This window comes from Galeopterus variegatus, unplaced genomic scaffold (assembly GCF_000696425.1).
Source record: "Galeopterus variegatus unplaced genomic scaffold, G_variegatus-3.0.2 Scaffold1312, whole genome shotgun sequence".
Lineage (NCBI taxonomy): Eukaryota > Metazoa > Chordata > Mammalia > Dermoptera > Cynocephalidae > Galeopterus > Galeopterus variegatus.
Window position 1 is genome coordinate 105,169 of NW_007727423.1, and position 11,467 is coordinate 116,635.

Below are 11,467 nucleotides of genomic sequence, written 5' to 3' on the forward strand. Positions count from 1 at the left end.
TATCTGCCTTGAAAGTAATTTAAATAATAAATTATTCCAATCATTTAGCCTGTTTTAAAAGCACTTTTATAAAACAAACAAAAAACTGGTCAGTTTTTAAAAAAATCATGAACTATATTCTTGGATTCTGAATGAATGCTAAAAACTTGGTGGGAATGCAAAGACAACCAATGGAAAAAAAACATGTTTGATATAGATTTCAAAATATCAAGAGAATGTGCAAAAGAAACCAAGGTTCATCTTTTGGTCCTGGCACATATTGCTATTTGTGAGTTAACTAGCTTAGAAGAGAAGTAAATAGTGTGTGAAAGAGGAAAAAAAAAAGATATTCTGGAAGTAATTATTAACGCAGAAATTTCTGCATCTAATTTTGGAATGCTTATGTTTGGAATGGCCCATGCATAATGAAAATGTGTGTTTCAGGTTTGTGGAGAAAAACAGCGCTTTGAGAAGTTGATGGAACATTTCAGGAATGAAGACAATAACATAGATTTTATGGTGAGTTATTTTAGTTCTACATTCAATAAAAAAACAAACTCAATTTTGGCACTTTTCCCCTAAATCCACACACACCCACCCACCCATATATGTTACTAAGGACAGGAAATTGAATTTAATATGCTATAGATCCAATCTAGAATGTCCCTCTTAATCTGTATTTTCCTTTTATGGCCTTTACTTCAAGTTTTATTCATTACATACACCCTATAGAAAAGGCCAAAAATACGGATTTTTTATAGCAATTAAAGGGGGAAGTCATGCAGCTGGAAAAAGGAAGTTAGTGCCTGGTGCAAATGCCTGCAGTTGCCAACCTTAGCTGTTGATAGTGCTGCACAACAATCCTTAAGGTAAATGGAATCTTCACTAAAAATCTTGACCTTTTCGAATTTTGCAGTCCCTGCCAGTGCCCTTCTCCAGACTATATTCTCTCTCTCTCTCTCTCTTTTTTTTTTGTTGGCTGGCTGGTAACCAGACTATATTCTCAAAGACTAAAGTGCATTGGTTTGTAGAATTGACTGTATGTATCCCCCAAATTAATATGCAGTAGTGATTTTTCCCTGTTGATCTCTTTCCTACTTTAGTAATTCTGTGAGGGCATAATCATACTGCAGATCTGCTTATCAGGTGAGATCACATGCAAGAACATGTGGTTCCACAGCAGTTCTGCCATTCTCAGAGAAGAAGATGAATTTCAGCACTTCTAATTCATAACCTATATCTTAATCCTGGACTGAGGATAGAATCTCTCATAGAGAATTTCCTGAGACATAGTACCCTTGAGTGTACCCAGATCTGTAGGCTTTGATCTAATCTAGTTGCCCTAGAGAACTTCTGGACCCAGGTTATTCCTGCTTGGATTTAATCTCCCAGATCGCTTCTAGCCTGAAGCAGATGTTCCTATCAGTTCTTAAATTGCTTCAGTGACTAAACAGCATGAAACCATAGCTTTGCAGATTTCTGACCCTTCTATGTGAAAATTTTTTTCTTGGTCCTCAAATTTTATATGCATCCTCCTTCACCTCCTTCCAAAATCAGTGAGAAAGATGAAATCATCTATAGAGGAGCTTTTCTGTTCATGAAGCATGTTACTTGCTTTTGAAAGGCAAAAAAAATAAATACGTGTGTGTGTGTGTGTGTGTGGGTGTGCGCGCGCGCGAAATAAGGGATACTTTTACATCAACATTTTAATTCTTGTTACTAGGATTTTTTGGACAAGTTAAGGCTAATGCTGGCCCTGGTGATAAATTGTAAAGAGGTTTGTGCCTTGACTCACATGACCAGTTTCATTCCTGCGCGCGTGTGTGCGCGCGAAATAAGGGATACTTTTACATCAACATTTTAATTCTTGTTACTAGGATTTTTTGGACAAGTTAAGGCTAATGCCGGCCCTGGTGATAAATTGTAAAGAGGTTTGTGCCTTGACTCACATGACCAGTTTCATTCCTGTGCCTTGTTAGGAGGAATTTATTTGTTCCATTGTACAAATTAGAGGCTCCCAGGCTGAGGCCAACATGCACAGGCTTGTGAGTTTAGTCTGATAGTGATGACCCTCCATAAAAAAGAGTGGATGTTGTGCATAAAAGTACAGACATCTGATTTTCTTAAACTAAAAATGTCTGATAACACTACGCCCCTGCTCCTGCAGAATATTAGCTGCTGGAGCCGAGTAGCCCCTGTTCCTTTAGTCTAAAGATATCCTCTCTAGTTTGTCACAGTCTGCACCGTTCCCTATTTATTACACATGGCCCACCTGACTAATTTATGATACCTGCTGGACCTCTCTGTCATTTGAATTTCTGCTGAAATTATAATGATATTAAGCCCTTTAAAACACCTGCACTCTCCATATATAAACCAGAGCCTATTTCCTGTCAGTTCATTTATTCATATGTACACACATTGAGGTACCTTATTTGGAAGCTGCACGTACACAAGTACTGTGGGCTAGATTCGTTTCTGCTGAAATTATAATGATATTAAGCCCTTTAAAACACCTGCACTCTCCATATATAAACCAGAACCTATTTCCTGTCAGTTCATTTATTCATAAGTACACACATTGAGGTACCTTATTTGGAAGCTGCACGTACACAAGTACTGTGGGCTAGATTCATGGGTCACCTACAAATAGTTGTTTCTAAGGCCATAAAACTCAACCGATCATTTAGATCTGTGTTCAGAAAGGAAATGGAAAGATGCCAGGATCCAGCCATTTTTTTCCCTCCAGAAAGTGATGCTTTGGGAATGCAATTATGGTGCACAAGTTCCAAACAACATATTCCTCATAACATGTAACATACATTTTTCTAATGTAATGTAAGAACTTTTTCTCCTTTTTCTGTATTTTTTTGTGGATAAAAGGAAACAAAAAGTGACAATCTTTTTTTTTTTAAGCTCACTTAACTGTAGATCCTGAGGTAATTTTTTAGTAAGTTGCAGCAGAGCTTGTAACCTTGAGAGCTTACACATCTTCCAAAGATGTCCAATGTATAACATATTTTCAAAGAGGAATCTAATACAATAAAAACAGTTTTTAAAAAGGTAAAAGAAATTGGGTTTGGGGGATAGAGGAAAAGTAAGGTGGTTCTCAGAATAAGTGTGAATATGGGTCCCTTGATCATTTTACCCCCTTGCCAGGTACTCTGCTGGGTCACAGCCATTGAGGGAAAGCATTAGTAAGAGATTTTCACCATGAGTCGACTGTCATGATTGAAAGCAAAATAGATCTGCTGGACTCTCTTCTGTTATTTACCACACTGGGTACTTGTGCCACTGATACAGTTGTGGGGAGAAAGCAGTAAATTTAAAGCTTTTATGCGTTGTACACTGGTCGATTATATGGAAAGATGGAACAAAGAGCTGTTACTATTCTGTTGATATGGTGGATCTCACAGTGAATTTTTAGAAGCAATTACCTGTGGTGAGATTATAGGTGATTTAAATATTCTTTGTAATAATTTTCACATTTTGTATGTTATAACTGTAAAAATTTACACTGTTTTATATACCTATATGACTTTTTAAGAACAGCTCTGCTGAGATATAATCAACATACCAATTTACCCATTTAAAGTGTACAATTCTATGTATATTTAGTGTATTCACAGGATCGTGTAGCTATTACCAAAATCTAGTTTAAAGCATTTTGTCATCCCTAAAAGAAACCCAGTGTTGATGATAACACCAAAGTCAAGGGGTCAGATCCCCATTCCTGCCTGCCACCAAAAATGTGACCTTGTATCCATTAGCAGTCACTCCCCAGGTGCCCCAGCCCTAGGCAACTGCTAACCTACTTTCTATCTCTATAGTTTAACTTATTCTGGATATTTTGTCTGAATGGAATCATACAACATGTCATCTTTTGTGACTGGCTTTTTCTATTTAACATGTTTTCAAGTTCATTCATGTTGTAGCATTTATCAGTACTTCATCCCTTTTCATTATCACATAATATTCCATTGTATGGATATACCACATCGATCAATTGATGGACATTGGGTTCTTTCTACTTTTTAGTCGTTATGAATAATGCTACTGTTAGCATCTGTGTACAAATTTTTATGTGGACATATATTTTTATTTCTCTTGGTTATGTACCTAAAAGTGGAGCTGCTGGGTCCTATAGTATTTTTGTGCTTATTAACATGTCGAGGAACTGTCCCATGTTTCCAAAGTTGCTGCACCATTTTCCCACCAGCAATGGATGAGGGTTTCAGTTTCATTACATCGTTTCCAACACTTGTTATTATATTTGTTTTTGATTGTAGCCATTCTAGTGGGGGTGAAGTGGTATCTTATTTTGGTGCCTCTATGACTTCTTGAATTAAAAAATTATAAAATACTTTTAAAGACCCAGTGAAATGAAGGAAAAGGAAATTGGTAAGTGAGCCTAGATTTGTGAAATTGAAAGCACATGCTTGTGATTAAACTGAGAGAAAAGTTTGGAGCCCATCTAACCCCTTGGCAATTTCATTTCAGGTGGCCTCTATGCAGTTTATTAATATTGTAGTCCATTCAGTAGAAGACATGAATTTCAGAGTTCACCTCCAATATGAATTTACCAAATTAGGCCTGGATGAATACTTGGACGTGAGTATGGCAGTAACCTGTGGCTCCAATATAAGAATTGATTTATTGCCTACCCACAAAGGTCTACTTTTAGAGTAGCTAAAGAATGCTTCCAGCTCTATGCAGTCACCTGCTGTTGTGCTAGTTAAAGGGGACCAATCTGAATGATGCAATCTATCAGAGAAGCTGGATTCTTGCAGACCTTCTGGGACCTCAGGCAGTCTTTTGCCAGCAGCCTTTCAGATAACCTTTTGCAGGCTTGCTACAGCTTTCCTCTGCTTTTGAGCTCTGTCTGGGTCAAGTCTCATGGCATCCATCATCTGGGCTGTTGGGTAATTTGAGTTCATGGTTACTCTGGGGACCCATCTGGGCAGGGAGAGTCGAACCAAGACTGCTGTAGAATGATGAGTAAATGCTTGGAGCATAAAAAAATAATGAGGAAATGGACACTAGAGACTTCCTCCTAAAGCTGTTAAATGCTGCTTAATGTATTTGTGGCTTTAGAAGTTCCAGTTTCAGTTCTTGGGAGAACGAGGTTTAAAGTTTCTCTTTTTTCTTGCTGCCTTGCAGGAGTACTCAGCCAGTTCTCTGAAGTTCTTCAGTTAAGAAACAGAAGTTTCAGTTCTTGGGAGAACGAGGTTTAAAGTTTCTTTTTCTTCTTGCTGCCTTGCAGGAGTACTCAGCCAGTTCTCTGAAGTTCTTCAGTTAAGAAACAGAAAGTTGATGTGAAAATCATAAACGGACTTGAATAGCTACATGTGTATGAGATGTGGCCTTGTTTTTTTGACTCATAGGCTGTTTCTGTTTTCCCTTTCATATAGGAATGGTTTGGTTGAATTTGGAAGACTACAAGTGATAGGGCAAGAATTGTGGACCTCAGTTTCAAGGCTGTTTCTAGCTATGAAGAAGTTAGAAGTACTTCCCGTGGACATTCCCAGAGTTCAGCTGCCTGTCTTCGTTAGGGATACACCCAGGAGATTACACAGCCCGTACCCTCAGTTTACTGTGAGGCAGAATCGCAGGACTGGTTACTCTCGATGTGATAGCCTTCCTTACCGGACCAGCTGGACTGCTCTTGACTGATCTAATGTTGTCTAAATGCTTTACTCAGAGAGAGACATAATAGGTTTCCATTAAAGAGTTTGAATTGTTTTCCTATATGTTTGAAGACTCACTCATGTCATTGGCAGAATATTGTATTGAAGGGTTTTTTTCTGCTTTGAGATCAAAGATTGTCTACCCTCTTTCCCCATATGCTTCGAAACTGTAGCATTTGAATAAAAATTGGGTGTATAGATTTCTAATGGTGCTCTGGGTTCAGTTTTGTGATGTCCTAGCAGATAGCTTTAGGTTCCAGTTATAATGTCAGGTAGTAACATATCAGTGACCTCCCATTATTAACTGTGAATCTCGTGAAAAATCCTTCTAAGCATCTTCTCCATTTTCTTTCCTAGCCTTTGCCTTTATTCAGAAATCTTTTTCAGTTGTGTCCTAAACTAAGATGGAATATACTCTTTTAAAACAAGCTATATTGTAGAATTCCAGATTAGACCTAGGAAAAAAATTTATTTTCTTGAGAATTTATGCAGAGTGGAATTCTTCTTAAAAATTTAAGATTTTCTCAAAACTCTATTTCTTTAAATTTATGGTATGTTGATTCTGGACTCTGATAGATGTATAAGTGCTTCATTAGTTTATAAAACTTCAGCCTTGTAAGTAGTCATTGATTTGTTCAGCAAATGTTTATTGGCATCAGCCATGTGCCAGATGTTATTCTAGCCACTCATCTGTTCCCCAGGGAAAGTCATGACTGATGTTACTTGTAGGGAAGATTCACTGATTTACTTGACCTCTAGTGTCACCTTAGAGCTGGCGGAGTTCCTTCAGGATGCCTAGTCTAGGATGCAGTGAACTGGGAAAACTTTCTGATCTGTGCTTTGGAGAGCCCTGAGCTGTGGATGCTGGGCTCTGACTTAGGGAAGGAATCATGGTGGGTGGGATCTGGCAATTTGTGCTAAAATAAGCCCCAAGACTAAACATAGATTCCCTCCAGGTCTACCCTACCTCCCACCTAACCCTCTCTCCCCATTGGGATCCCCATCACAACCCAGGCAGGGTACTCCTACTTTAATCTCTTCTAGTGCACAAGATACCCCTCAAGTTTTATGTTGCTTCTGACTGTTCCCTTTGAAGTTATTTTCAATTTTTCTGTTGTCCGGATTTCATCTATATTAACATGTTTTAGATTGGAATATAAGTACATGGGGCAGGAAGGACTGGGGGGAAATGGGTGTATATTTGGGAGAGGGTATTCACCAGAATGGTACCCTCTTAGGCAGTCACTCCATAATTTTGTTAAGGAAGATGATATAGTAAACCCTCTCTTGGAAAAGGCTGTGGACTGTTTGGAACAAACAAAACATATAGGTTGTTGGCTAATTATGTTCTGTTTCCACAGATAAGCTAACACTATCTTCTCTTGCGTTCTGGTTCTTAGAAGCTGAAACACACGGAGAGTGACAAGCTACAGGTCCAGATCCAGGCCTACCTGGACAATGTGTTTGATGTAGGAGCTCTGCTGGAAGATGCTGAAACTAAGAATGCAGCCTTGGAGAGAGTGGAAGAACTGGAAGAAAACATTTCTCATGTAACTACGTCTCAGAAAAGGGAAAATTCCTCACATTTCAATGGGGTGCAAAGTAGAATTCATGATAGCTTTTATGGTAGTAAATTAAAGGATGTTGAGTATAGGAATGAGCTGTAACCTGGGATAGAAAGTTATCAGAAGCCTTTCTGGGTTCTTTCAAAGAAGGCAGGTATGCTACTTAAGACAAAGCAGGACCCGTTGCCTGGCTCACTCTCTGCTGGGTTGCATTCCTGCTCATTTCTGCTGGGTTGCATTCCTGCTCATTTCTGCTGGGTTGCATTCTGGGCGATCTTAGCTACAGGTGCAGGAGAGGTGAATGATTGACATTACCTAAAAGATTAGAGAGAAATATAACTCAGCTACGGGAATTTGGCCTGAGGTGGAGAAGTATCTTCTGAATATGAGCCACCTTCTTATCAAATATGTCCACACAGGCCTATGCACAGGATTAGCTCGTGTTTCCATGATGCGTGTCTGAGCATTGTCTTATGGTTAGTCAGAATCTAAATAGACTAATTTCAAGCATGGGCGTTTTCAAGGATATCCCCAAACTTTCCCATATATCCTCTTCTGTGAAGAAGAGTATCCTCTCAATATAATGCCAACGCTGTATCTGGACGGGTCTCATTTTTCTTTCAGAGGTTTTTCTTGCCACAGACCCAGTCAAATACAAACTTAAAGGCTTCAGATGTTGTTCATTTGTTCATTCATTTGACAAATATTTCAATATTGCAAGAATGAACAGAAAACTAGTGCTTCTTAAAAGCCCAAGCATTGTGAGGACCATATTCTTTTGATGAATTTTGATTGGTATTTTCCTTGATTGTGAAATAAATTGTCTCTTTTTGGAGGAATATTATTTTCCCCTTTGAACAGTCCATTTATTTTCCTCCACATTTTCTTTTAAAGAGTTCTACATGTGTTTAATTTCCTTCCCCTTTTCCCATCACTCTGAAAATGGGCATCTTTATTGCTTTTGGTTAAGCCAAGTTGGTGAGCCAAAACCCTCCCTTTGTAAGAGCTACAGTGACCTAGTTGGCATCTAGTTAGGAGGAGAATTTACAGGCCCGATATTTCTTCTCTTAAAAGATTTGTATTATATTCTGAACCTGATCAGCATAGATTTTCATCCTTCCTCCTTGCCTCGCCTCCCTGATTGTCTTTGCTTGTGATCATTTTCAGTGATATGTAAGAAATCAGAAATTGCTTAATTTTAGAGGTTTGTGTGAAAAGCGACTATTTAGCATGTGGCTCCTCCGTCCTTCTCTTTCATCACTGCACTTACACGTCCCCTCTGGAGCCAACCACCTGTTTATTGAACTGCCCACCAAATAACTTTTATGATTTGCATAGTTTGGGTTGAAATAAGTGTAGTATTTTTTTAGTTAGTTACCTAAAATGACAGAACCAAGTTTTCTGGATCAATAATTTTCAAAAGCTTTTGCCTGATAGCTCTTTTTTTTGGGGGGGGTGGAGTGGCAAAAGAAGGGCCCCCCATCTTACTGTTCCCTACCCTTAGTAGCCCCTGCAGAAATGGAGGAAGACAGACTGTATGTTGAAACATTAAGGAGCTGACGTATGGGTTTTATTAAGGATCTCGTATAATTATTAATTCCTGGAAGAAACAAATATGTATTCAGAACCATATTATAAATATTAACATTTTCAGAACACAACTTGTGGAACACATGCAGGACTCTGATGGGCTTCTAATGCTTTTGGAGCTACACTTTCTGAGAACTGAGGACCTGATCAGAACAATCCAATGTGTGACACAGCTTCCTTTTCAAAATTTTACAGTTATCTGAAAAACTGCAAGACACAGAGAATGAAGCCATGTCCAAGATCGTGGAACTGGAAAAGCAGCTCATGCAGAGAAACAAGGAGCTGGATGTTGTTCGAGTAAGTGTGATGATGACAGCCACCCTAGGTGGGCATCCTGGGGAGTGTGCTCCAGCTTTGGCCTGGTCGAGTGTGGAGTACATTCAATTCAGGAATGCATCAGTGCAGCATATTCATTGGAACTGTTTTAGGGGTGATACTCACATGAAAAGTACACACAGTCAGGGATGTATACACATGTGTATGTAATCAAATGCTGGGAGTTCAGTATTTCCTTATCACAGATTTTGGGAGCAACAATGTTTTCTCATCTGGAGGAGGCCGAGTTGATTCTGTGGATCACCCATTTGGTTGGAAATAAAAGCACAGCATGGATTTAATTTATGCCACTTATTTATTTTTATTAGGGCTCAGGCTTCTTTGTATTTTTTTGCTTTGCTTCTACTCAAAACCAGATTTGGTGGTTGCTGTGGAAACGGAAATCACAACACAGGTTAAACCTAATGACATTCAACAAAAAAGGGGCGGGGGGGAAGGTAAAGCAAAACCAATCCATTTTATTATCAGATAATCCCAGCTATTTTATTTGGCCTCAGTGTTGTTTTAACTCAGTGTCAGGTATTTATGGAGTGCCATCCATGTGCCTGGAATTGTACAGAATGTAAAAACACCAAAATGCCTGGAGGGCTTTCAGGCAAATGGCTTGCTTTTACACCACCATTAACGAAATGGCACATTTTATGGGATGGTTATCATGTCTGTGTGTTGGTTGATATTCTGACATGGCCTTCAGTTAACTCTAGGAAACTTATTTTCTGGCATGCCATTGAGACGAAGTTGTAGCATATGGACTCAATTCAAATTCAGACTCTTAGATTATTAATAATAGACGTTCTTCAGGGTGTGAAGAATGTTTCCCTGCCTTCTGGAGGTTTGTGGTGAGAGATCACATGTATGAGGCCCAGCAAGGAAGTTCAGTTCCATAAAATCCTTTCACTGGAACCTCTATGGGCCCCTTATGAAATGAACCAGGACAGCCTTTGAATCGAAAATTATAGCTTCTTTGTTTTCTGCTAAAAACCCAGACAGAAATAAGTAATTAGTGGAGGAAAGCTTTGCTCTTTTGTTAACTACATTACCAAAGGGGAAATGTTATAACAATCGCTGTCCTAAGCTTGGTCAGGGGGGCATTGTGAAAGCCAGAGAAATCCATTCAAGAACAGTCAGCCCCTGGTTACTCATGAGTAGGTTATTCCATGCTTTGCAGATTTTTAATCCCAGTTTGACTTCTATCCAAGGCTGATTTGGGGCCTTTTTGTCTATTGTTAGCTGATATGTGTATCTAGGAGTTACAAACGAATTTTAAAATAAGGTGAATGCTGCACCACCAGAATACCCTCGGGCTATTCTAAAGTCAGCTTTTGGGGTCCCCTCTGCTCTGTTTCTTTCTACCTGCAGGGATAATTGAGTTAGCTGCCTTTATTAAATAGAACTTGACTAACAATAACAATTGCTAGAATATCTTGCATGCATTCCTAACATACAATTAATAATTAATGAGATATTTTAGGTTCTGGCTGAGTTCCATAGCAGTCCTATTTATATTAGTATCCTTTTTCTCTCTGTTTAGTTACTTTCTTTATCCTCAGTTTTCCTATCTAGTGGTAATAAGTATGAATGTCATGTGAAGACAAACTCTTGACTCTTTTGCAGGAAATCTACAAAGATGCAAATACCCAAGTTCATACATTAAGAAAAATGGTCAAAGAAAAAGAAGAAGCCATTCAAAGGCAGTCGACCCTGGAAAAAAAGATTCATGAACTGGAGAAACAAGGGACCATTAAAATTCAGAAGAAAGGGGACGGGGACATTGCCATACTGCCAGTTGTGGCTTCTGGCACATTGTCCATGGGATCAGAAGCGGTAGCAAGTACCAGTGTGGGACCAGTGACCAGGGCTGCCTCCCTGGGATCCTTGCCCCCTCCTCCTCCACCACTACCTCCGTCATTAGACACACCTGAAGCAGGTGAGAAGCCTTGGCAGGAGAACTAAGGTAGTATCGGGATATTTGTAGTTCTTCTTTTACCAGTTGTCCATTTCTGTCCTTTGTCTGCTTTGGTTGGCAAGTTCTTTCACTTATTGATTTTAAGAACTATTTACATTTTGTGATTAAGGTTATAAATCTTCATTTGACATATGTTGTGATATTTTCTGTTTGTCAGTAAGGACATTTTATGGTTTTTGAAAGCAATCCTTTGTCCTTTTAAGTGTTTTCTTTTCAAATACTTTCATGCACGTGACATTGTGGGAAAACCATTCCTCTGTTTTCAAAGTCCATTTGTTTTTTTTTTCTCTTTGCTAGTGCAAAATGGTCCAGTAACACCACCCCCGCCCCCGCCTCCCCCCCCA

At 39.0% G+C, this 11,467-nt stretch overlaps 1 protein-coding gene across 2 annotated transcripts in view; it reads left to right on the plus strand.

The window, feature by feature from the left end:
* FMNL2 (formin-like 2) overlaps positions 1–11,467 on the plus strand; it is a 134,785-nt gene that overhangs the window by 97,263 nt on the left and 26,055 nt on the right. For both annotated transcript variants that reach the window (XM_008576210.1, XM_008576211.1), the window contains exons 9-14: positions 424–498; positions 4,480–4,590; positions 7,067–7,216; positions 9,017–9,118; positions 10,772–11,084; positions 11,421–11,466. In XM_008576210.1, coding sequence (XP_008574432.1) covers positions 424–498; positions 4,480–4,590; positions 7,067–7,216; positions 9,017–9,118; positions 10,772–11,084; positions 11,421–11,466 — 797 coding nt within the window. The remainder of the gene's footprint in view (positions 1–423; positions 499–4,479; positions 4,591–7,066; positions 7,217–9,016; positions 9,119–10,771; positions 11,085–11,420; position 11,467) is intronic.